This window comes from Myripristis murdjan, chromosome 12 (assembly GCF_902150065.1).
Source record: "Myripristis murdjan chromosome 12, fMyrMur1.1, whole genome shotgun sequence".
In the NCBI taxonomy this organism is placed as follows: domain Eukaryota; kingdom Metazoa; phylum Chordata; class Actinopteri; order Holocentriformes; family Holocentridae; genus Myripristis; species Myripristis murdjan.
Window position 1 is genome coordinate 14,788 of NC_043991.1, and position 23,549 is coordinate 38,336.

The following is a 23,549-nucleotide window of genomic DNA, read 5'->3' on the forward strand; positions in this document are numbered from 1 at the left end:
CGCTGTTGCAAAATTTGTAAAGGAAAGCCAAAAAATCATTGATAAATGCTGGTGACAAGCAAACATGCTAAAAAAATTTGGGCCATATTGGGAACTAATGAAATATGAAATAAGAAACCTAGCCATACGATTAAGCAGAAGGATCAGCAGATACAATAAAGAAAAATAACTACAACTTATCGCCCAAATTATTCCATTATCAGAGAAAACTGACCCCACCAGCGATGAAGTGGAAGAATTGGATTACTTGCAGACTAAATTGGATAAAATTTATAAGGAAAAGGCTAGAGGTGCCTTCATCGGATCCAGAAGGAAATGGCTTGAACAGGTGGGAAAGTGCACAAAATATTTCTTAAATTTAGAAAAAAGAAACTATGAAATATCTTCCCTGAGCAAACGTAAAATTAATGATATTGTATGTGAAGATGAAAAATTTGTTTCACAATATGTAGTGAGCTTTTATGAGAAGCTGTATCTGGCTGACCCCTTGAACAAAGATAAGATGACATTATTCCTTCAAACCATACAGCCAGATAGTAGAAGAATAGCTGAAGTTTTCCAATTAAGATGTGATCAGAAAATAAGTATAACAGAGGTGCAAAAATGTATTGATGCCCTTAAGGATAATAAAGCTCCCAGGAATGATGGGTTAATTGGGAAATTTTATAAATGCTTTAAATAATCAGTTGTTCCATTTTAGTTGGACTGTTTGAAGAGGCTCTAGAGAAAGAGGAACTCCCCCACACTCTGAGACAGGGATTGATAAAACTAATCCCAAAGCGAAATAAAGATAAGTTAAGCATTGAAAACTGAAGACCAATTAATCTATTGAATAATGATGCAAAGCAGTTCACTCTCATCTTTGCCAAAAGATTAAAAACAGGACTAGCTGATATTATTGATGATGAACAATCTGGGTTTATGCCAGGAAGGAACATTGCTAATAATATTTGTCTGATTTTAGATATGATAGATTATAATGAAATTATACCAGATGAGAGTTTTATTCTATTTGTTGACTTTTATAAAGCATTTGATACAGTCAGTCACCAGTTTATGTTTAAAGTCATTGAAAGCTTTAGCTTTGGAAATACACTACTCACAAAAAGTTAGGGATATTCAGCTTTCGGGTGAAATTTCAGGATGAACCTGAAATGCATTATAACCTTTACAGGTGAACTTAATGTGACCTTCTGTAAACTTTTGAATGCACATGTCCAACTGTTCAGTGTTTCAGTACTTTTTGCACAAGTTGCTGTTCTCTAACAAGGAGTTTAACGGCAAAATTCACATCAGGTGTTTGATGCTCCAGCTCATCGAGGTCGTATCATTAGGGAATGGCTGCTGGAGACTGGGGTACCTCAAATGGAGTGGCCTGCACTTTCTCAGACCTGAATCCCATAGAAAACCTATGGGATCAGCTGAGTCGCCGTGTAGAGGCTTGGAGCTCTGTACCCCAGAACCTCAATGTCCTGAGGGCCGCCCTTCAAGAAGAGTGGGATGCCATGCCTCAGCAGACAATAAGTCGACTTGTGAACAGCATGAGACGTCGTTGTCAAGCTGTAATTGATGCTCAAGTTATTGACACTGACATTTTTTGTTGTGTTATATCCATCACTGTTGTTGGCTTTTGCTTCAAGAAATTGTTTGAGATGAGGAAATCACCAGTGCATGCTTCTACTTAAATGCCCTACTTTCATGATATATCACTGTAGTGTGAACTTTTTACATTTTCCATAAATTTCACCCAAAAGCCAAATTCCCCTAACTTTTTGTGAGTAGTGTAGATTTCTGAGGGCAGTAAAAATACTTTATAAAGGAATTAACAGCTCCATTAAGGTAACAAATGGTACAACACCCAGATTTAATATCAGTCGTGGAATCAGACAAGGATGCCCACTAAGCCCATTTTTGTTCTTGCTGGTCACACAGGTCATGGCAACACATATTAAAAGAAGCCACTTTCAGGGTATAATGGCGTTAGGTAGAGAATTCAAATTAGCTCAATTAGCAGATGACACAACAATTTTTCTGTCCAATCAAAATGAACTTGACACAGCTGTGCACTGCATCAAGGAATTTTCTGAGGTCTCTGGTTTGACAATGAACCTTAGCAAATCTGTGCTGTTTCCCCTGAAGCATTGTGATCTGGTAGAGCTGAGTGAGATTCCCATAAAACAAACTGTGACATACCTGGGTGTAGAACTTGACAAAAATGAAAACAGGCGCTCGGAGGTAAACTTTTAAGCCAATAACTTAACAAATAGAAAGAAAATTCAATACGTGGTTAATGAGGGATCTGTCCTTAAAGGGCCAGACGTTGTTATCTAAAGCGGAAGGAATATCAAGAGCTGTATATTTGTCTCTAGCGCTAGAAATGCTTGCTGCAGTCTCCAAGAAACTAGATCATATATTATTTAACTTTATCTGGAAGAACAGGAATCATTACCTAAAAAACATATTCTGTGTAACGTCAAGAAGGATGTTGGCTTGGATGTCTTAACTTTTGAAACATTGAACAGTTCTTTTAAGATTAACTGGTTAATTAACTTAAGCAGACAAAAGAACAACTTCTGGAACTCTTTTTCCACACGTATTTAATTCATTAGGCCGAATACAGTTTTTATTGAAATGTAACTATAAAGTTGAAAAGCTTCCTGTTAAACTTTCAAATTTTCACAAACAAGTTCTGCTGGCATGGAAACTGATCTACAAACATAACTTCTCATCAACCAGCTACTATGTATGGAATAATGAAGACATCCTTTATAAGAATAAATCACTGCTTTGTAAGGATTGGATGGAGCATGGAATTGTATTAGTTAATCAACTTCTTAATGGCCAAGGTCTTTTACTTCCTTGTGAAGAATTTTTGTTAAAATTTCAGTTACCAGTTACCCCGAAGAATTATGCTGTGATCTTTGATGCACCACCACAGGGGACGCTGCAGCTTTTGAAGGGGACTGAAAGAAATACTGCTGTTACAGAAAATTATAAATGTGAGATTTTTGTTGTTGAAGTAGACATTACAAAGAAATCCTGCTCTAACAGATATTTGAGAAGGTACTTACATTCTACAACTTTGCCCAGAGGGCAAATTTACTGATCTGCTCAATTTGGAGAGATGAACTGGCATAAAGTGTGGCTGGCTGATAAGAAATTCTGTTTTAATAACAAGGTGAAAGAAGTCTCGTTTAAAATATTGCATCAAATCTACCCTGCAAAGAAAACATTTGAAAGATTTAAAATAGACATTGAATATCTGTGCGATTTCTGTGGACTTGAAGATGAAACCATCGCTCACTTATTCTATCAATGCACTTACAGCAGAACCTTTTGGAACGATGTTCAGCATTTTGTACAAGAAAAAACAGGAAGACGTTTCCAGGAAAAAAAAAACATTTGAATTTATTTTGATGATCAGACTGTAGACAAAGATTTGTGTTTTTTTCTGTCAGTTCGTCTTGAGTTTGGGGAAATTTTATATCCATAAAAACAAATGGGCCAAATCTAAACCAAACACAGTAGTCTTTAGAAAAGAACTGCTCCGCTATGCTGCCAATAATCAAAGACATCAGAAATCAGAAGGCTGCTAAGGCATACGCTATCATGGAGAAATTTTGTGGAAGTGATCTGTAAAGTCCTTTTCTTTTGGTTGTTACTTTCTTGTTTATGGCACCCAGTACCCCTTGTGTGCTTGTAAATATGTATTGTTGTTATGAATGTATTGTTTGTGTCTGTATGTAAGGAAAAATTATTAAAGAAAAAAAAAAAATGAAGTGTTGCCATCTCGATTTTAGTCACATCTTTGGCAGCCGGAAGTCGGCTCGCGTGGCAGGTCTGTGACTTCCGGCAGCCTGACAGTCTTGAAGTGGGTGAAAGGGCGCGAGGAGGCGGGGGTCTGTCCGGTTCTGGAAGGTCGAGCTGCGGATCCCGAAGCGACTCCGAATAAAAAACTCCGAGGACAGAATCCGAGCAAAATGCTGCAGAACACCGGGTGAGAGTCCGCCGCCAGCCGCCAGGCTTCACCGGCAACTCGCCGCGAACTGACTTGTTATTGTCGTTTGTAGTTGAGCTTCACTGCCTGAGAAAACGTGTGACTTTTCTCTAAGTTTTGTTGCTTTGTGGATTCTGCCGAGGCCGCATGTAAGAGCCGACCCAGCTGATGGAGGAAAATGTGGTAGTTCGATTTCTGGCGTTCGCCTGAGGGCTTTTGGCAAGGCAGCAGCAAATGGTCAGATTTCTGAACGGACTTTGGTGAAAGCGCAGCCGCGTTCATTTTAGCTGTTTGTGACTTGGCTTTTTCGGTGTGGAGCTGAAATGGCTTCAAAATAAAACTCGCAGTGCATGAAGTGCGTTATTGTAACCGGAAATGGTTGCAGAAGTCGTGTGAACTTTAGCCCAGTGAGCTTCACCTTTAGCCCGCACTCCTCACCTGACAGCGCCTCGGGGCTAACGCCTGTTAGCATGCTAACCCACCGAGCGGCTCTGCGGAGGGTTTCCTGCTTCAGCGGCTGCAACGTGAAGTTGTAGCCGAAAAGCAGCGACTTTCCTCCGCAGAGCCGAACTACAGCTGCGCCGCGATTTCATGATTTAAATGGCCGTGATGCGGGAAACTGGGCCGCCGATGTTTTCGTCACGTTCACCTGAATCACACAAGCTCTGTTTCCTGTTGTGTAGTTGATGCAGATCCAGAGATTTGACTTTTGAAGTAAAAAATACAGTAATAGACAGTAAAGTTTCGCAGTCAGGCTTTAGGAACTATTTTCTGCTGGAGATCAAAGTGGCCGTGACTTTGGACTTTAACCTGAAAGTCAGAAACCCTGTGAGCCTGCACTGTTTAAAATGCAGTGAAATGATTCTTTTTTTGAAATTCCATCCCTGGATTTGACCCTTGACCCCACTGATCAGAAGCAGGACCTCCAGCTCTCTGCCAGTGCCTTGCTCATGGGCACCGGCATGACAATTCAACTGACAAACGAGGAAACCCAATGCAAATCCCACACAAACACACCATATATTATTATTCATTATCCACATTATTATACATGATATTATGTATATGATTCATATTGTTATTCCAATCATTATTCCTATTGTTGTTATTGCAGGAAGCTCGCTGGCTGCACGCTCTTCATCACGGGCGCGAGCCGCGGCATCGGAAAAGCCATCGCGCTGAAAGCGGCGAAAGACGGCGCCAACGTCGTTATTGCGGCAAAGACGGCCGAACCACACCCCAAACTGCCCGGGACTATTTTCACTGCCGCCCAGGAGAGTGAGTACACCAACATCATGCTGTGCCAACATCAGCATTTACCTTTAGTTTTGTTTGTTTAGTTTGGGGTTATTCCAGGGAATTGTTTTGCAAAGTATTTGAAAACACAGAATTTGAAAACTGAATAAGACAGTTATATCATTAGAAATACACTTTCTTGGTAACTTATTTGATGTATTTTTTGTAATTAAATGGTAATTTTGCTAAAAAATTGTTTCACTACTGTAATACATTTTTAAATGATTGGTGTTTTTCTTTTCATAATTTTTGGATTATTTTTGTGCATTTAAAAGAATCATTAGTTTACTGATTGTGTGATGAGGCCGCTGGTGCACATCCGAGAGCTCACATCAGTGCTAAAGTGTGTGTGCGTGTGTGCGTGCATGTGCGTGTTTGTGTGTGTGCGCGTGCGTATGTGTGCACATGCATGTGTGTGCGCGTGCGTGTGTGTGTGTGCGTCTGTGTGTGCGTCTGTGTGCGTGCGTGTGCATGCGCTTAGTTGAGGCGGTGGGCGGCAAGGCGCTGCCCTGCGTGGTCGACGTGCGAGACGAGCAGCAGATTGACGCCGCCGTGCAGAAAGCTGTCAACACATTTGGAGGTACATGCCCACTTCCTGTTTTTCTGTGTTTGTTGACATTTGCCAGCTGATGATATCACAATCGTAGGAAGTTGATGACATCATTGCACTAACCATTTTGACTGACAGGTATCGACATCCTGGTGAACAATGCCAGCGCCATCCAGCTGACCGGCACGTTGGCCACGCCCATGAAGAAGGTTGACCTCATGCTCGGCATCAACCTGCGCGGCACCTACCTCACGTACGCATCAGCTCATTAGCATATTGACGAGATCAGCCTATCAGTGAGCTCCTTACATGTTGGAGTTGACCAAGTCTCTTTAGTTTGATTCGTTTTGGTTTATTGATTTTCTCTTCACTTCGTTTTATTGGCGGCGAGTTGCCTCACTTCTATAAATCAAATTAAAGACATAAACATTCATTTAATATACAAACTGTTCACACGTTGTGGTACATTTGGAAATAAAGGCTGTTCTCTCAGGAAAATTAAGATCCACACAGCCGAGGTTTGGATGGAAAATAAATGATCAGATGCAGATGGTTTGGGGTTTGTTTTGCTCTTTACAGCCGTTTGCTTTCTGACACTGATTGTGGACTCCCTCTAACCCTGAGCCTAACTAACCCTGAGCCCAACTAACCCTGAGCCCAACTAACCCTGAGCCTAACTAACCCTGAGCCTAACTAACCCTGAGCCAGCTGCAGTCTGAGATGGACATCCTTGCAGAAAGGCGTAGGCGAAACTGCCTTGACCTCCAAAATCAAGGAACTGGTCATTGACTTCTGTAAAGATCCTCCCATCATTCCCACTCTGTCAGTAGACAACCAGCCAATAGGAAGGGTCGAGTCATACAGATACCTTGGTACAATAATTGATAATAAACTCACCTTTCAACCAAACAGTGAAGCCATCTTCTCCAAATTCCAGCAGCGCCTCTTTTTTTTAAGGAAACTCCACAGACTCCAGGCTCATCAGTCACTTCTCTTAGCCTTCTACAGATGCTTCACTGAATCAATAATAACTGTCAACATGACAGCCTGGTCTGGGTCTCTATCCAGTATCCATCGCAAGCCACTAAACAGAATCATTGCATTGAGCAGCAAAATACTTGGAAAGGACATGGACCCACTCATCAGCATTTACAACAGAAGGACTAAACTAAAAGGCACACAAACGGTGTCTGACACCTCCAACACAACCCCTAACCCCCTAACCCTCCAACCCCTAACCCCCTAACCCTCCAACACAACCCCTAACCCCCTAACCCCCTAACCCCCTAACCCTCCAACACAACCCCTAACCCTCCAACCCCCTAACCCTCCAACACAACCCCTAACCCTCCAACCCCCTAACCCCCTAACCCTCCAACCCCTAACCCCCTAACCCCCTAACCCTCCAACCCCTAACCCCCTAACCCTCCAACACAACCCCTAACCCTCCAACCCCCTAACCCTCCAACACAACCCCTAACCCCCAACCCTCCAACACAACCCCTAACCCCCTAACCCTCCAACACAACTCCTAACCCTCCAACCCCCTAACCCTCCAACACAACCCCTAACCCCCTAACCCTCCAACACAACGCCTAACCCCTAACCCCCCAACACAATCCCTAACCCCCTAACCCCCTAACCCTCCAACACAACCCCTAACCCTCCAACCCCTAACCCCCTAACCCCCTAACCCTCCAACACAACGCCTAACCCCTAACCCCCCAACACAATCCCTAACCCCCTAACCCCCTAACCCTCCAACCCCTAACCCCCTAACCCTCCAACACAACCCCTAACCCCTAACCCCCTAACCCCCTAACCCTCCAACACAACCCCTAACCCCCTAACACACGGCCAGTACAGCCTGTAACCCTCGGCTCGGAGGTGCAGGTCACTCACATTCAGAACCAAGCGAGCTTTGTCAGGTTTTGTGTTCACGTCCATCAGACTCATGAATGGCTGATCTGCTGACCTATTTATTTATTTATTTGTATATTTTATACCATTTTTACATAATCCTTTTTAACTGGACCCTATTTTATCACTGATGTGTATCTTCTAACTCTCACTAACCCTGTGATTGTGATGTCAAATTTACGCACCGATGCTCTGCACAACTGAAGTTCCTAGTGGATTAATAAAGTTCTTTGAATTGAATTGAATTGAATTGAATTGAATTGAATTGACATGGAGGGACTATTTTCTGGGTCACCATGCAGCAGCGCGGTGATATGGTGGCAGCGCTTTGGCAGAAACTAGTTCCCTTCTCTCTCCTCCAATCAGGTCCAAGCTGTGTCTGCCGCACCTGCTGAAAAGCCGTAACCCGCACATCCTCAACCTGTCGCCACCCCTCAACCTCAACCCCATCTGGTTCCAGAACCACACCGGTAACCATGGCAACCAGGACCACCTCCCCTAGCAGCAGCCTGGCGCCATCACTAACCTGGTGTTTCTTTGTTTTTGTTTCCCAGCATACACCATGGCCAAGTACGGCATGTCCATGTGCGTGCTGGGCATGGCCGAAGAGTTCAGAGGTCAAGTGGCCGTCAACGCCCTGTGGCCCAAGACAGGTGGGTGCTAAGCTAGTGCGCTAACAGAACCCACATAGACTCCCATTCGTAGCTAGCGCGCTAACTTGACAAGGTGTCTTGTTGCCATAGCGATTGAGACAGCAGCGATGGAGATGATGGGCGGAGCCGGTGTGGGCGCGCAGTGCCGGAAGGTGGACATCGTGGCAGACGCCGCCTACACCATCCTGTCACAGCCAATCAGCTACACCGGCCACTTCCTGGTAGACGAGGATGTTCTGCGAGAGCACGGCGTCCGCGACTTCGATTCCTACGCCATTCAGCCAGGTGCTGACCACACTAATGCTAAAGCTAATGCTAATGCTAATGTTACCGTTGACACTAACTCTTCAGTTTGACATCAAATCATCAGAAAGTTACTGAGAAGGAACATCACTGAAAAAAAGACGTCACAGAACCCGACCCGGAAATTAAAAAAAAAATCAAGTTGCTAAAAATTGACCTTACAGAATAAAAGCTCAAGCTTTTATTATTTTGCTGTTATTTTGCTTTTACTTGGAAGTGAAAAATAATCTCGTAATGTCTTTAACTTTTCTATATTTTTTTGGATGAGGTTGTGATGTCATGTGACTCTCACGCTGCTCTCTGATTGGTTGGCAGGTCACCCGCTGTTACCAGATTTCTTCCTGGACCCGGAGACCGAGGGAGCGGCCAAGCAGACTCAAGCACACGGTAACCATGGCAACTACTGTGAATGTTCTTTAGGAGTGTAACGCTGGAACTTGATTGGTCCTTAATGTCTCTCGGTTGCCAGGAGCGACGCCCACGTCAACGGACACGCCCCCCTCCGATGGACCAATAGAAAACACTTTTAACATCATCAGAGGCGTCATCAACGCCGACGTTGTCAAGGCAACGCAGGGCGTGTACCAGTTTGACCTGTCAGGTAATTAGAGCCGTGTTTGTTTACTTTGGTTTTTTTATTCATAAACAAGTTCAGTTTCTCTCTGAAACAAATAAACATTATGATGATCTGATGTGCAGTCCAAACATTCAGACCCACACACACACACACACACACACACACACACACACACACACACACACACACACACAGTTACAGTGCAGGGGCAAAGTCAGGGGTCAGGCTTCATCAGCTTGACTGAACATCTGTTGGCTTCTCTTTGATATTTTGTCTTAAAAAGGAGTTATGGTCATGGTTAGGGTTAGCTAACTGGAGGCCTGTATCAGGAAGCGGATTAAGGCGTCAGCGAGATGCCTTCAGGCTCCACTCCGCATTTTCTGTATCAAAGCTGGTTCACCTCTGATTGGGACAGGAAACCTGTCTCACTTTCCCAGTATAACACACTGCTCCTCCTCCGTGAAACTCTGTGTGTTTTTCCTTGTGGCTCATGTTTGTGATTGGTCGGCTGCCTCAGACTCCGCCCCTTATCCGTGTGCAGACCTGGATGCAGTGAGCGAGTTGATGAGCAGCTTCTCCCTGATCAGCAGGATCTGCATCAGAGCAGCTGAGAGCTGAGAGATCCAGGGAGCTGAGCTGCTGCCTGATACAGACCTCTGGTTAGGGTTAGCTAAGCGGGTTAGGGTTAGCTAAGCGGGTTAGGGTTAGTTAAGCGGGTTAGGGTTAGTTAAGCGGGTTAGGGTTAGCTAAGCGGGTTAGGGTTAGCTAAGCGGGTTAGGGTTAGTTAAGCGGGTTAGGGTTAGCTAAGCGGGTTAGGGTTAGCTAAGCGGGTTAGGGTTAGTTAAGCGGGTTAGGGTTAGCTAAGCGGGTTAGGGTTAGCTAAGCGGGTTAGGGTTAGCTATGCTGGTTTGGTCGGTCAGTAAACTTCACTGCAGGTAAAACAAAATAATGTACAACATTATCATCAACATGAATAAATAAAACAAAATGTAAACAACAAAATAAATCACACAATACGTCTGTTGTCTGTTAGCTTACATTGAGAGTCTACAGCGATTCTGTTAGCATGCAAGCTACGTTAGCCAGGCGTCCATCTTGTTCAGGGGTGTCAAACCGTTGCCGTGGAGGCCGAAGCTCCAGCAGGAGAGCTCTGTGATTGGCTCCTCCTCTCTGTTTGAAGGTGACCACAGAGCTCACCTGCTGGAGTTTTGGAACAGAAACCTGCAGCCTCTTGGTCGCCGTGGCAACGGGTTGACACCTGATGTTTGTGTCCGTAGGCGAGCACGGCGGCGTCTGGTTCCTGGACCTGAAGAGTGGCGCCGGCAGCGCTGGGCAGGGCCAGCCGCCCGTCAAAGCCGACGTGGTCATGAGTATGGACTCGGCCAACTTCAGCAAGATGTTCTCAGGTACCATGCTACTGCTCTGTTAGCATGCTAGCTGCCGCTGTTACTGGCTAACTATCAAATCATAGCAGGGCTTTTATTTTGAAAGATGTTTCACCCTTTGTTTTTTGGGAGGGTTGTTTGAAATTCTTTTGAAATTTTTAGTTAAAACTTCTCCGTTTATTTGGACGGCTTTAATTTTGTGGAAGTTTATGTTTTTTTTTTATTGTTTTGCTAATTTTGTGTTAATTTCCTTATACATTTTCTTTCCACGTTTTTAGCTCTTTGTCGGGTAATTTTGTTATAATGTTAAGAATTACAAGTAAATAATTTATTATTATTATTTTTCTAGTAACCTTGGAAAATGTTACACCAATTAGCATGCTAACTTACAGTGAGAGTCTATGGGGATTCTGTTAGCATGCTAGTCAGTTTGGGTATGCCTCCATAGTTGTGGTGTTGCTGAGGTGCATTGTGGGTCATTGCAGGCCAGCTGAAGCCCACCATGGCGTTCATGACGGGAAAGCTGCGGATCAAAGGCGACATGACGCTCGCCATCAAGCTGGAGAAGCTCATGGCCAGGATGAACAAGGCCAAGCTGTGACATCACCACCACTGAAGAAGACGAAGATGGCGTGCGCTGCCTCGCTCGTGTGATCGCGTCCGTCACTTTGTGAAATACAAGTGCTGCTTCCTGTGTTTTTGTAAACTAATTTCAAAATAAAAGTCCTCAAGTATCCCTGAACCAGATTTCTTTGTTTTTGAATGAGTAATTTAATTTTCCAAATCCAAACAAAAACTCGTTTTCTTTAGTTTTTTAATCTATCTTTTTATCTTTTTTCCATTTTTTAAATGTTTGTTTATATCAACAAAAAAATGCCAGATCTGAAAAAAAAAAGCAAGTACAGAGTGGGAGGGGCTCTAAAGTGAAGCTCCTTTTTTTGGATTTGCTCCCTTTACGTCTAAAGTCAAATTAAGTTTGACTGAGCTTTGTTTTAGTTAAATTTTGCTAAATATTATAAATATTTCAACAGTTGACAGTTTATCTGACCATGAACTAATGTGGCTGTTAGCATCTTTTACGTCTTTGAATTTATTCTTTTTGTTCTGAGTTTCTTACATAAACTTTTTTAGTTTATTAATTTAGATCCTTGTTTTTAATTGTATATTTAATTATTAAATTTTGTGCATTTTTACAAACATTGAAAGTTTAAGAAACCTTGTACATCAAAACAAAAAACAAAACAAACGTTTTACTCATTTGTACAATAAAACTTTATTGTTCCTGTGATGTCACAGTCCCCAGCTGTGATTGGTCAGTGCTCTCCTTCCGTCTCATAGAAAAACAAAACACGACAAAGCAGAATCTGATTGGACGACGGTGACAGGAAGTTTGTCCGATTTCTTTCTCTCCGCTTACTTATGTGTACATTTTTTTAAACAGCGGAAGAGGAAATGACATCATCAACCAAACTGCATATTTACAAAAATAAAGTTCACAGCATGACACTTTCCTCTGAGCCTTTATTTTGAAATGCTAAACAAATCCCTACATTTCTTTTAGAAATACTGAAAACAAATCTTTTCAGTTTCATCTCAAAATCTAAAAAAATCCAAAACAATTTTAACAAAGTAAAATTATTATAACCAGATTTAAAACGAAACATTAAAATAAAAATGGTCTTAAAAACATAAAACTAAAATGTGGAATACAAAAAAAGTCAAAACCAAACAAAAAAATTAAAAAATAATAATTTTCAAGATCTTTTTCCAATGAGCTTCTTAATCCAAAATTATTATTTTTTTAATTTCAGAAAAAATAAAGGCAAAAAAAAAAAAAAAAAATCAATAAAAAAATAGAAAAAAGAAAGGATTGAATATAAGCATTTCAAAATTAAGGCCCTGGCTTGCAGAGGGTAAAATGAACAATAAAAACAACACAGTGACAATACTTCACAATGTTAGAAAAGGCACACACACATACACACACACACACACACACACACACTCCATTTCCAGTGCGGAAGACTTGGCGAAGATAAAAAAAAATGAAAGAACTGAATTTCCAGAATTTTGGTAGCATTTGCAATTGAATAAAATGGGAGCATTAGCTGAGATGCTTATAGATCCCATTGATTGAACATGTCATTGCAAACAACGGAAATATTTATAATTCTTGTTTGAAAATGTTTTATTCAAATTTTGTGTTTTGAAAAATGGAACCAGGTGAAATGTTGCGGAGTTTGAATGCAGGAAAAAAAAAATCAGAATTACAGAATAAAACAAACAAAAAACACAGTTAATAATAAACAACAATTGAAAAAAATGGATCTCAGCCACTGAGACGGGAGAATACTCTCCTCTCAGTGGCTGAGAGACTTCTTGCTCATTTTAGTCACAAAACAAAACAATTTAATTACATACAAAAAATATGATAAAATAAAATAAAAAACTAAGATTTTTTGCCCTCAAACTAAATATAGGACAAATGAGCATAAGGCCTCACTGCTTCCTGTTTTTTCTGTGTTTTTTCCTTTAAGCCTCATTGGCTCATATTGCTCTCACTCATTTTACAGTAAAATAATAATATTTTTTTAAAAAAATAAAAAAATCCGTGGAACATTATTATTTTTAAACGCAAGAAAGAAAAAAGTTGGTTCACTTGTTTCAGGGGAAACATTTTTGGATAAAACTAAAACACAAATTTAAGTAAAATAAACAAATACATCTAAAACGGATATTTTTCTGGCTTATTTTAAGGCCATAAATAAAAACATAATTTCCAACGTACATCCAGGACAGAATGATTTAAAAGAGGCGTCACTCCCTCCTGTCTTTTTTTCCTGCATTCACATTGGCTCGTTCTCACATTAATGTTCATTAAGAGCACCAAAGTAACATAAATACTTAACTTTCTCTCTCTCTCTCTCTCATACACACACACACACACACACACACACACACACACAAAGTAAAATAAGCCAAACAATACTTTATCATTTTTTTTTTCAAAATAAAAGTAGAAAAAGTCTCTTGTTTTGGGTTGTCATGGCGACCATCAGACGTCCAGGATCTCGTCGGCAGTTCCGCCACAACGCAGCCGGTAGCGACCGGTTCTCCAGCTGATGGTCGGGTCCCAGAGCGCCGACAGGAAGATCTGAACCGTCATGGACTCGCGGATGAACCACGCCACGGCGAAGTCCAGCTTCGAGAAGGAGGGGGGGCCGCCCTGCGTGATGTCATCATGCAGTCACTTTATTCACAGTGTTCATTTACATCCATAACGACTTCCTCATTAGCATATGTAAATGAGTTGCAGCAGCTGGACTTCGCCATGGTAACTCATTAGCATATGTGTGATGATATATAATGAGCTCATTAGTTTATGTAAATGAGCTGTACCTGGACGCCGGTCAGCTGGACGTAGTCGGCGATGAACCACGCAAGGCAGTGACACATGAAGAACACCATGATGTCCCACCTGACACACACACACACACACACACACACACACACACAGACAGTGTCAGTGGCCCCGCCCACTCAGACATCACAGGGGATTTGGTGTGTTGTGATTGGTAGGGCTATAGTCTGTCAGTCGACTGGTCGATTTATTGGTCGATACGTTCTTGGTCGACCAACATCTGATTGGTCAATTATTTGCCTTGTTAATTTGATCAGGAGTAAAGCACTAAGTGCTGATGGGGGTGTTTTCAGAACAAACGGTTTCCCAGGTAACAGTCTGTCATCAGAACACCCCCCTTGTTTTCACAGTTTTGGATTAGCCCAACCCACTGCAGACAGACAGGTAGGCCCGTATGTTCTGAACTGAAGAAAAAATTAAGTCTGAGATTCCCGGGAGAAAAGACAAAACGGGAGGGCGACAGCAGATGAGTCTAAAATAAGAGAGAAACCTGTGAAAAACGGGAGTGTTGGCAGCTATGGCCAGATACTGCGACAGATACCCCCCACAGTCTGACTTGTTTCCTTCACTGTAAAATCGGGAGATTAGAAGGAGAAATTACTGACCGGGAGCATTGTGGGAGACAGGGTTAAAAATCGTGAGTCTCCCGCGTGAATCGGGAGAGTTGGCAAGTATGATCATTCAGTGCAAAATAATTAGATCAAAAACGATTTAATATACTGCAAATGTTTATTTATAATTCATTTAGGCGGACGAAGCTACCAGGTAGGCTACTGTCCAGTTAATTAATCTAAAAACAGTAATTTTTTTTTTGTATTCCCGCTGCCCCCGATTAGTCGACTTTTGGTCAAAATTTCAGGACTTTAGTCGACCAAGATTTTCTCTGGTTGACTGCAGCCCTAGTGATTGGCTTACCTGAAGACGTGGTGGGCGGCCCAGCCGATGATGAGACTGGCCACGAAGCATTCAGAGATCGGCTCGACCACGGTAAGCGGCAGCATGTTGATCCGCAGCTTTGCCCACCTGATAGGAAGTGACATCACCATTTACATTAAACACAGAAAACACATTCAACAAAGTGCATGGGGTGGGGTGGGGGGGTTAACCCCAAGCCTGATGATGTCATGTTATTCAGTCCAGATCATAAGGCAGGGGTGTGGAACCGTGTTTGTTCCACCCCTCCTCAGCAGGGGGTGCTGCAGCACTCTCAGCACCACCCTTCCCGCGACCTTGCAGAGAAAGAATCTGCATTCTTTAATCTGATTGAAAAATCAAAGTGATCATTAACAGTCTAATGGATTTATCTGCCTTATATTCATAACTTGTCAATTAATTGATAGATGACATGGAACCTGTTGAAAAACATCAAGTAGTGTTTAGTGTTGCTGCTGTGAGCTAATTAAGTAATTAACTAATTAACTGACAGTTACTGCACTGATTTAACCAGCAGTCTCAACGTGCATTCAGGAGGTCAAAGGTCACCTGATCATGCGGGACTGGAACTGGCCGATGGAGTACGAGCCCGAGTTCTGCATCGCCACCTGCGTTGCCATGGAGAACTTCCAGCCCCTGAGGAGAGAAGGCAGCTGATTGGTCGAGGCTGGCCTATCATAAAGTGAGCTGAGCAAATTCATGTTACTTACAAAAATATTAAATATTTAAAGTCAAATGACAGGAAAGTACCATATTGTATTAAAATTCCCCTGATATAATGACGTAAATTAGACCAATTACACCAAGACCATGACCCGAAAAATGAACGAGTTTACAAAGTTCCAAAAAAAAAAAACCAAACAATGTGTACAGTTATGATTATAAGAATATTTAGAATTTTTATACCTCAAACTATACTCAAATTGCTTTGCAATAAAAACACCACAAAATTTACAAAAATCCAAATGACAAACACCTAACAGTGATTTTTGGTGATGACTTTTCAAAATAAAAGTGTGGGCCAGCGAACCTGTCGGCGATGGCTTTAGCCATGAAGTAATCCTCGGCGATGTACTGGGCGAAGGCGACCAGCCCCCCCGCCTGGTCCAGCACCTCCTTCCTCATCAGGCACGACATCCCCGTCACGCACTTGATGCCCGTCACGTTGGCAGAGATGTAGGAGCGCGGGTGAGACGTGCCGAAGTACACCTGCAGGGTTAGCATCCGTTAGCATCCATTAGCATATGTCAGCAAAACAGCTAACAGCGGCTAGCATTCAAGTCAGATACTGGAGAGCTGACAGCTCCAAACAGCAGGGGCCACCAGCGTCCTCCTTCAATAAAAGACCACATCAAAGCGTCTCTGTGTGTGTGTGTGTGTGTGTGTGCAGAGTGAATCAGTCAATGTGTGTCGTTGGGTGTGTTGCTGTGTGTGTCAGTGTGTGTGCAATATGACTTCCTCTTTGTTGTTAGCGGTGACATGTTGTTATCTACCCATTCACCAGCTGCTGCAACTGCCTCCTGAGCAAGCAGACTCCACCTGACTCTGCCGGACCGGACCGGACCGGACCCTGCTGGACCGGACCGGACCAGACCCTGCTGGACCGGACCGGACCGGACCAGACCCTGCTGGATCGGACCGGACCGGACTCTGCTGGATCGGACCGGACCGGACCCTGCTGGACCGGACCGGACCGGACCAGACCCTGCTGGACCGGACCGGACTCTGCTGGATCGGACCGGACCGGACCCTGCTGGACCGGACCGGACCGGACCGGACCCTGCTGGACCGGACCGGACTCTGCTGGATCGGACCGGACTCTGCCGGTACTGATTTATTTTGAAAGAGCAACAACCAATAGGAAAAGTCTAACACTTGGCTGATGATGCCACTTCCTCACTCGGTGGCGGCCATGTTGGCCCCACTGTGGCGTCCACAGATTAAAAACTAACAGGGATTTTAAAGGGAATGTTAGCATAGCATTAGCATGGTTAGCCATTAGCCTCACCTGCTCCAGCGTGGCGGCAAAGCCCTGGCGGTCAGCAACGTACGGCAAGCCATGGACCAATCCCACCTTCTCTGTCATCTGATTGGCTAGATCGGTCAGGGTGTCGGCTTTGACTGAGACACACACACACACACACACACAAGATGTAAGGGTTGTAATTCTAAAAGGGAAAAAAATGAGCTGAGTTTATTTCTTTCTGTCTTAAAGCGCAAAGACTGAATTATGCAAAATGTTCAACAAGAAAAAGTGGAAACATTCCACAAAAAATATTAAAACGTGATTAAATTAATAATTAATAAGTTAAACAGGGTCTTATTGAAAACTACATGAAGACATACCAACGCATCAACATCAACATCAACATCCTGTTTAAAAATCTGATCATAGTAACATTCAAGTCTGGAAACGCCCAGAGCAGACGCACCTGAACGCCTCAAACACCTGAACGCCTCAAACACCTGAACGCCTCAAACTGAAAACCTGAATTAACAGAGCGTGCGTGTGTGTGTGTGTGTTGTTTGTCTTTTTTCTAATTTGTGTTTATTTGATACAAACAGACATCACGCACACACCATGCTCCTCGCCAAGAGTGAGTGAGTGAGTGAATGAATGGGTGAGTGAGTGAATGAATGGGTGACTGCACGTCACAGGAAAAATAAATGAAAATATGTCAAATAGAGAAATAATTTCTATAAGTATAAAGGAAGCTGAGCGTTATGGGCGCCCTGCAACAAAAACAGCTGCAAAGTGTTTTGCTAATAAAGTCGACCCAAACTGACCTCGGATGCCGCTGTCGCAGATCCAGACGAGCTCGTATTTGGCTCCCTCGTAACCCGGCATCAGGTTGTTGATCTTGGGGTTGATGCCCACCTTCTTCCCCCCTGACCCAGTTCACATGAAGTGAAAAACAATAAAGAAACACACAGTACCAATAAACAAATAAACATCATCAAGTGTTCAAATTCACGTAAAAATCAGCAAAAGCTGTCCAGAAGCAGCTCTGGGGTCAGAGCAGCCGGGCGTACCGATGAAGAGCCGGGCGTCCACGTCGGGGTATTTCCCCAGCAGCTTCTTGCAGACGTCGACGGCCGGGTCGTCCTGATCCTGAACGCACAGCAGGATCTCATACTGCAACCACAACAGATGCTTTTATTTTGACAGGTTTCAGAGGATATCCTCCAATACGTTCAAATAAATGATAAGAGGATCCCGGCGGGCATCTGAACACCTGAAACATCAGATATCTGACACCTGCTGGCACCTGAGCGAGGAGATGTTCCACAGCGACTGATAACTGATTTTATTTAGATGTTAACTGATTTTGCATATTTTGAATAATGTAGTGACAGACTTCTGAATTGACCCTGAAGTTTTCCTACGTGTCAGTGGATGAGCTGGAACACTTCAGATCTTTAGCACCTACAGTTTAATTTTAATGATTTTTTTTTTATTTGGGCTGTGAACTTTTTGAAAAACAAGATTTGTTGTAAAAAGCTACACCCACTTTCATCAGTCCTAACCAAATTTTTAGTATCAAATAAGACATGAATGCAGATTTCATGCAAATCCATTAAGATGCTTGTTCAATATAAACTTTTCAATTCTGTAGCGCCCCCTTGTGATGAAACACAAGATACATGAGCTGAGTGAACAAATTCTTCATGTGTCTGTGACAAGTTTGGTAAAATTAACCTGCCTTCACATTTTAAAGGCACATTTTGGAAAAACAGGTTTGCATCAAAAATCCAAAAAATACATTTTTCTGTCTTGATCCTGATATGAAAACATGCTGAGCGCTCCACAGGCGAAAAGCAGTTTCATTCAGGCTCAACAGCCTGGTACCAGCTTGCTCTTTTGTTATTATCATTATTATTATTGTTATGATTATTCATTAGACCTTGTTAGCTGGAGTACTGGATTACTTTCAGACCTCTTTAGCTGGATTACTGGATTACTTTCAGACCTCTTTAGCTGGAGTACTGGATTACTTTCAGACCTCGTTAGCTGGATTACAGGATTACTTTCAGACCTCTTTAGCTGGAGTACTGGATTACTTTCAGACCTCGTTAGCTGGATTACAGGATTACTTTCAGACCTTGGGGTAATCCAGGGTGAAGAAGGTCTCCAGGTTGCTGATGAGGTTCGGGTCGACGCCCTTCAGCGGCTTCAGCAGCGACACGCCGGCCAGCTTGCAGAAGGGCTGCTGGACCTCAGACCGCTTCCTGTTCAGGTGCAGGCGCCTGAACACACACACACACACACACACACACACACACACACACATTACTAGTGTGTTTGAGGGAGAAAGTCTGCTGCACACGGAACTAACAGCAACAGCTGAACCCTGTCAGAGGGACAGGAGCTTGACCGCTGCTCAGGTTGATGTTGTCCCGCATCGCTGCGGTGCCTCCAGCCCAAACCCCGCACGCCACACGCGGACATGCGGGCTGCAGGAGGAACCAGCGGCTCGGTGGCATCAGACAGGAAAAAGATGAATTTCCCGGAATCAGGTTCGTTTTGGGGAATCTGATCAGCGCCGAATTTAACACGGACTCCTTTTCTCATCACTGCACTTTACGATTTTTGTTTTTTCTAACAAACTCATAGCAGCCGCCGCAAAGCAGTTTAGTCTGTCAGCGGGTTTTTGAACGGCTCTCGGGTCTGGGAGGGAGGACGGGGTCCGGGTCGGGGTCCGGGTCGGGGTTAGCCAGGGGTGGGGGGCCGGCTGGAGCCCCGGTGGCCGCATGAAGGGCCAAAGGAAACTGATGCAGAGCTTTTCAGTCTGTCAGTCCACCGCACAGCATGAATGAGCTTAGCTTAGCTTAGCTGGGTTAGCTTAGCTGGGTTAGCTTAGCTGGAGGCGACACTAACGGAAATAACAGGCGGCGCTAAGCTAGCCGCTGGCCGGGAGACAGGGCGACCCCAGGCGGCCCTGACACGGAGGGTTATCGGGTCAACGCAGCGAGGGGTCCCGCTTGGAAAGCCGACACGCCGTATTGTACCGGTCTGACTCCAAACTGGCGGAGAATTCAAGAGAAAACTGCGAAGCAACACGAAGCAGCAGCCGCGGAAGCAGCAGCCGCGGGAGCAGCAGCCGCGGGAGCCTCGCTGGCTAGCCGCCTCGCTCAGCGCCTCACTTACACGTAGATGATGGACATGAAGTGCATCAGCCACAGGACGAAGAACAAGAGGAAGCCGAACACCGACAGTCCCTGCATGGCCACATCCAGCAGAGCCATGGCGGATCCGGGGCTGGGCAGCCGGCTCAGGGGACGACTGACAGCGGCTCAGGTTAGCCAGCGGTCCGGCCTCGGATAGCGGGGGAGTGGAAGGTGGAGTCCGTCTCACAGTGCGGGGTTTCCGGCTTGACGGAGCCACCGGGGAGCGGTGTGTCTGTCTGTCCGGCTTGTGGTACGCGGACCTCGGCTGGACTGCGGCAGAGGGCCCGGCCTCGGCGGTCTGTCCGGGTTCGGGTCTCGGTTCTCGGATTGACTCAGTCAGCAGACCGGCCTTCCGACAGTCAGCTGACAATCGAGCCGCAACGGCCAGCTTCCGCTTGCACTGCAAAATAAAAGCCCCGCTTTAACTCTTGAATATTGATTAAAACTAAACACCAATACCTGAACAGTTATTATTATTATTATTATTATTATTATTATTATTATTATTATTATAAGTAGTAGTAGTAGTAGTATTGTGTGATTTTCCCTTTTTAAAATGTATTTTCCTTATTAAATCTTTAATATCTTTTTTTTTTTTAATGCGTGAACATTTATGTTGAAAGCAAGGTCGGTGGAAGGAAGTGTTTTTTCTTCCTCGGGACGTTATGTCAGACAGGTGCGGCCCGTTACTTCCGTCATGACGTCATATGGTGATTGCGTTAATTTCCACATTCGCAATAATAAAAAGTCCCATGTTGCACCTGAATATTTATGAAGCGTGTGTGTGTGTGTGTGTGTGTGTGTGTGTGTGTGTGTGTGTGTGTGTGTGTGTGTGTGTGTGTGTGTGTGTGTGTGCTGGCATTGGATGAATGTTGAAAATAAAGATGTGCGTGGTTGTCATGGGGACCCTGACGCCACTTAAATGACTCCTGGTCACACGAAACAAAAATGACCAAATAATAATATAATACTAATTTAAAAAATGGAGCTGCAAGCTGGTGATGATGACGATGATGTCATCTAAATAAAGATGTTGGTTGTTTACAGCAGCCAATAACTTGCTTCCTGTTATTCCATATTAGAGCTCATCAATGTTCTTTAGAATGGGCAGAGAGACACAGTACATGTATGTGGGTGACTGACATGATGTGGCCTTTTTGCTGTCCATAGTGTCAAACACAAATAAATAAAAATTCAATTTGTCAAAAAACTTTTTAATATTGTTCAGAACATTGTGCTCCATGTTGACAGACTGAACATTCATACAATTTATCACTAACCTTTTCTCAATTTTCAACCAAACATGAAAAAGCTCATCTGGTGTGACTGTCCCAAACATGTTTCACAAACTTTAAACTTGAATAAAACAAAGAAAAATATTTGCAGCTCTCCTTGATAAAGTACAGATCAATACAGCAGGGAAAAAGAAGTAGTGAATGTGTCAATATTTTTCTCAGTAAATATATTTCAAATGGGGCTATTGACATGAAATTTTCACCAGATGTCAGCAACAACCCAAGTAATCCACACAAAGAAATCAAAACAAATAAGTCCATGAATTAAATTATGTGTAATAAAGTGGAATCCCAGGAAATCCCAGGTGTTTAACCTGTGCGGGGTCGTTATCCGGGTCATTGATGCCACTAACATGCAGGTGTTCCTGGGTGTTAACCATCATCACTGAGAGTGGTTGGAGTCACCTGGTGCCAGGTGTGGTGGACTGCTGTCACATGAGGTCAGGTGTGGTTGGTGGTTCAGTCTCCTGGGAGGGGATGAGAGTACGGCGCTGTAGATGGACAGGTGGAGTCTCAGGTGGACAGGTGGCCTCCTCCTCTGTTGACTGATGGTTTGGCCTCTTTTGTCCTCTTTCCAACCACCTGTCCTCCCTGCACAATATGGACGTTGTGGTCCTCAAAGGTGTGTCCTTTGTCCTTCAGGTGTAGGCAGGTATGTGACAACAGTCAATCACAGTTTTTTGTTTTGTCTCTGTAGTTTCTGTCCTCTCTCTGCTGCTGCAGGTTAGTCACCTCTGTGGGTTTCATCGCTGACCCTGTCTATGCGATGACGGTTCTACGTCCACAACACAAGACAAGACATACGGGCTCATCACTGCACCCAGATCAGTTCAACATTCATTGTTTCTCCCAGAGACTCTGTTCCCACCTGGTACTAACAGCCGTCCAAACACAAGCTGACATCTGTCAGTCTGTCTGTACACACCTGCTGTTAATATGCATCTCACCTATGTCTCACCTGCACACCTGTGATTCAGAAATTTCTACTTTGTCCTCCTTCCACACAGAAATAAAACCAAGCTGTAGCTGAAACCACTGCCAGGAAACTGCAACAGAAACCTGGTACAGCATCAGGTGTGTACCAGCAGCAGCAGCAGGTGTGTACCAGCAGCAGCAGCAGGTGTGTACCAGCAGCAGCAGCAGGTGTGTACCAGCAGCAGCAGGTACACACCTGCTCATTTTAACGCTCCGTCAGTTTGTGAAGATGCAGGTCACATCTGTTACAGCTCCACTCATCACCTTCAGCTCAGATTACTGGATTATTCCAGCTGCTGCTGCTGGTACACACCTGCTGCTGGTCAGGTGGACAAATCAACCTGGAATATTTCCTAATATTTCTGTAACATTCCTGTAGTGACTCTGGTGTCTGGGGTTCGACAGAATGTGTTAAATCTGTTGGGGCACAAAACCTCTGAAGCTTCTATGGAAGAAAAACCAGCTGCATGTTGTCAGTTCATATTTTAGAGACTGCATGATGTTTTCAGGTGAGCTCCTGTCTTAGTGAGGGCAGCTGAGCTCCTCCTGCTCCCCTGCAGCGCCCCCTGCAGCTCTTCCTGCTCCCCTGCAGCGCCCCCTGCAGGCGGACAGTCTGTGTGTTTCTTCATGAAGCAGCTGCTCTTCACTTTGATCTGATCATCAGCTGAGAGGCACACAGGAGAGTTTCTCTGTGTCGGGGCGTCGGGCCGGACCACAGCTGAGGACAGAGGACAGCAAGTGAGTGGGCGGGGCTTCAGTCCGTCCTGGGTCACCTGTCTGTTGACACCTGAACTGCAAGGCGTCTGTGTTTAAATTCCTTAGGATGGATGTTGAAACCAGGTGGGAAGAGCCTCGGAGTTTCAGGGCTCAGGTTCAGGTGAGCTCCCTCATACTAGTGTGTGTGTGTGTGTGAGAGAGTGTGTGTGTGTGTGTGTGTGGTGAGACTTCCTGAGTGACATCAGGTGGGCGGAGACAAAAAGCATCACAACTCATTCACCAGTTAGTAATTAGTAGTTAGCTTGTTATTCAGATAATTAAACCAGGTAAGATCAGATTAAAACACCCAGAAGCATTT

General features: G+C 44.0%; 2 protein-coding genes and 1 long non-coding RNA gene across 3 annotated transcripts; 2 read left to right on the forward strand and 1 right to left on the reverse strand.

The window, feature by feature from the left end:
* Positions 1-3,840: 3,840 nt before the first annotated feature.
* hsdl2 (hydroxysteroid dehydrogenase like 2) lies at positions 3,841-11,423 on the forward strand. The gene is made up of 11 exons (XM_030065277.1): positions 3,841-3,997; positions 5,112-5,275; positions 5,775-5,873; positions 5,982-6,096; positions 8,130-8,233; positions 8,318-8,416; positions 8,507-8,701; positions 9,035-9,106; positions 9,189-9,320; positions 10,574-10,702; positions 11,167-11,423. The coding sequence occupies exons 1-11, from the start codon at positions 3,981-3,983 to the stop codon at positions 11,280-11,282; spliced, it is 1,242 nt and encodes a 413-aa protein (XP_029921137.1). The 5' UTR covers positions 3,841-3,980; the 3' UTR covers positions 11,283-11,423.
* A 489-nt stretch (positions 11,424-11,912) lies between these two features.
* ugcg (UDP-glucose ceramide glucosyltransferase) lies at positions 11,913-20,596 on the reverse strand. The gene is made up of 10 exons (XM_030065278.1): positions 20,185-20,596; positions 19,139-19,283; positions 18,069-18,171; positions 17,823-17,924; positions 17,044-17,156; positions 16,066-16,244; positions 15,585-15,671; positions 15,018-15,125; positions 14,081-14,159; positions 11,913-13,907 (listed from the first exon to the last, which is right to left on the reverse strand). Exons 1-10 carry the CDS (start codon positions 20,280-20,282, stop codon positions 13,737-13,739), a joined length of 1,185 nt encoding a protein of 394 aa, XP_029921138.1. The 5' UTR covers positions 20,283-20,596; the 3' UTR covers positions 11,913-13,736.
* A 1,643-nt stretch (positions 20,597-22,239) lies between these two features.
* LOC115369551 (uncharacterized) lies at positions 22,240-23,160 on the forward strand. Its single transcript, XR_003929171.1, has 3 exons — positions 22,240-22,370; positions 22,507-22,573; positions 22,984-23,160. It is a non-coding gene; the product is annotated as an uncharacterized LOC115369551 (long non-coding RNA).
* The last annotated feature ends 389 nt before the right edge of the window (positions 23,161-23,549 follow it).

Excerpts from the sequence above, each read along its gene's own strand:
- hsdl2 (XM_030065277.1), top strand. Across the intron at positions 9,107-9,188 it reads CAAGCAGACTCAAGCACACG|GAGCGACGCCCACGTCAACG; the intron begins GTAACCATGGCA and ends CTCGGTTGCCAG. Across the intron at positions 10,703-11,166 it reads CTTCAGCAAGATGTTCTCAG|GCCAGCTGAAGCCCACCATG; the intron begins GTACCATGCTAC and ends GGGTCATTGCAG.
- ugcg (XM_030065278.1), bottom strand. The coding sequence starts at position 20,282 with ATGGCTCTGCTGGATGTGGCCATGCAGGGACTGTCGGTGTTCGGCTTC. Across the intron at positions 16,245-17,043 it reads TTGCCGCCACGCTGGAGCAG|GTGTACTTCGGCACGTCTCA; the intron begins GTGAGGCTAATG and ends CTAACCCTGCAG. Across the intron at positions 15,672-16,065 it reads GCTAAAGCCATCGCCGACAG|GGGCTGGAAGTTCTCCATGG; the intron begins GTTCGCTGGCCC and ends TTCTCTCCTCAG.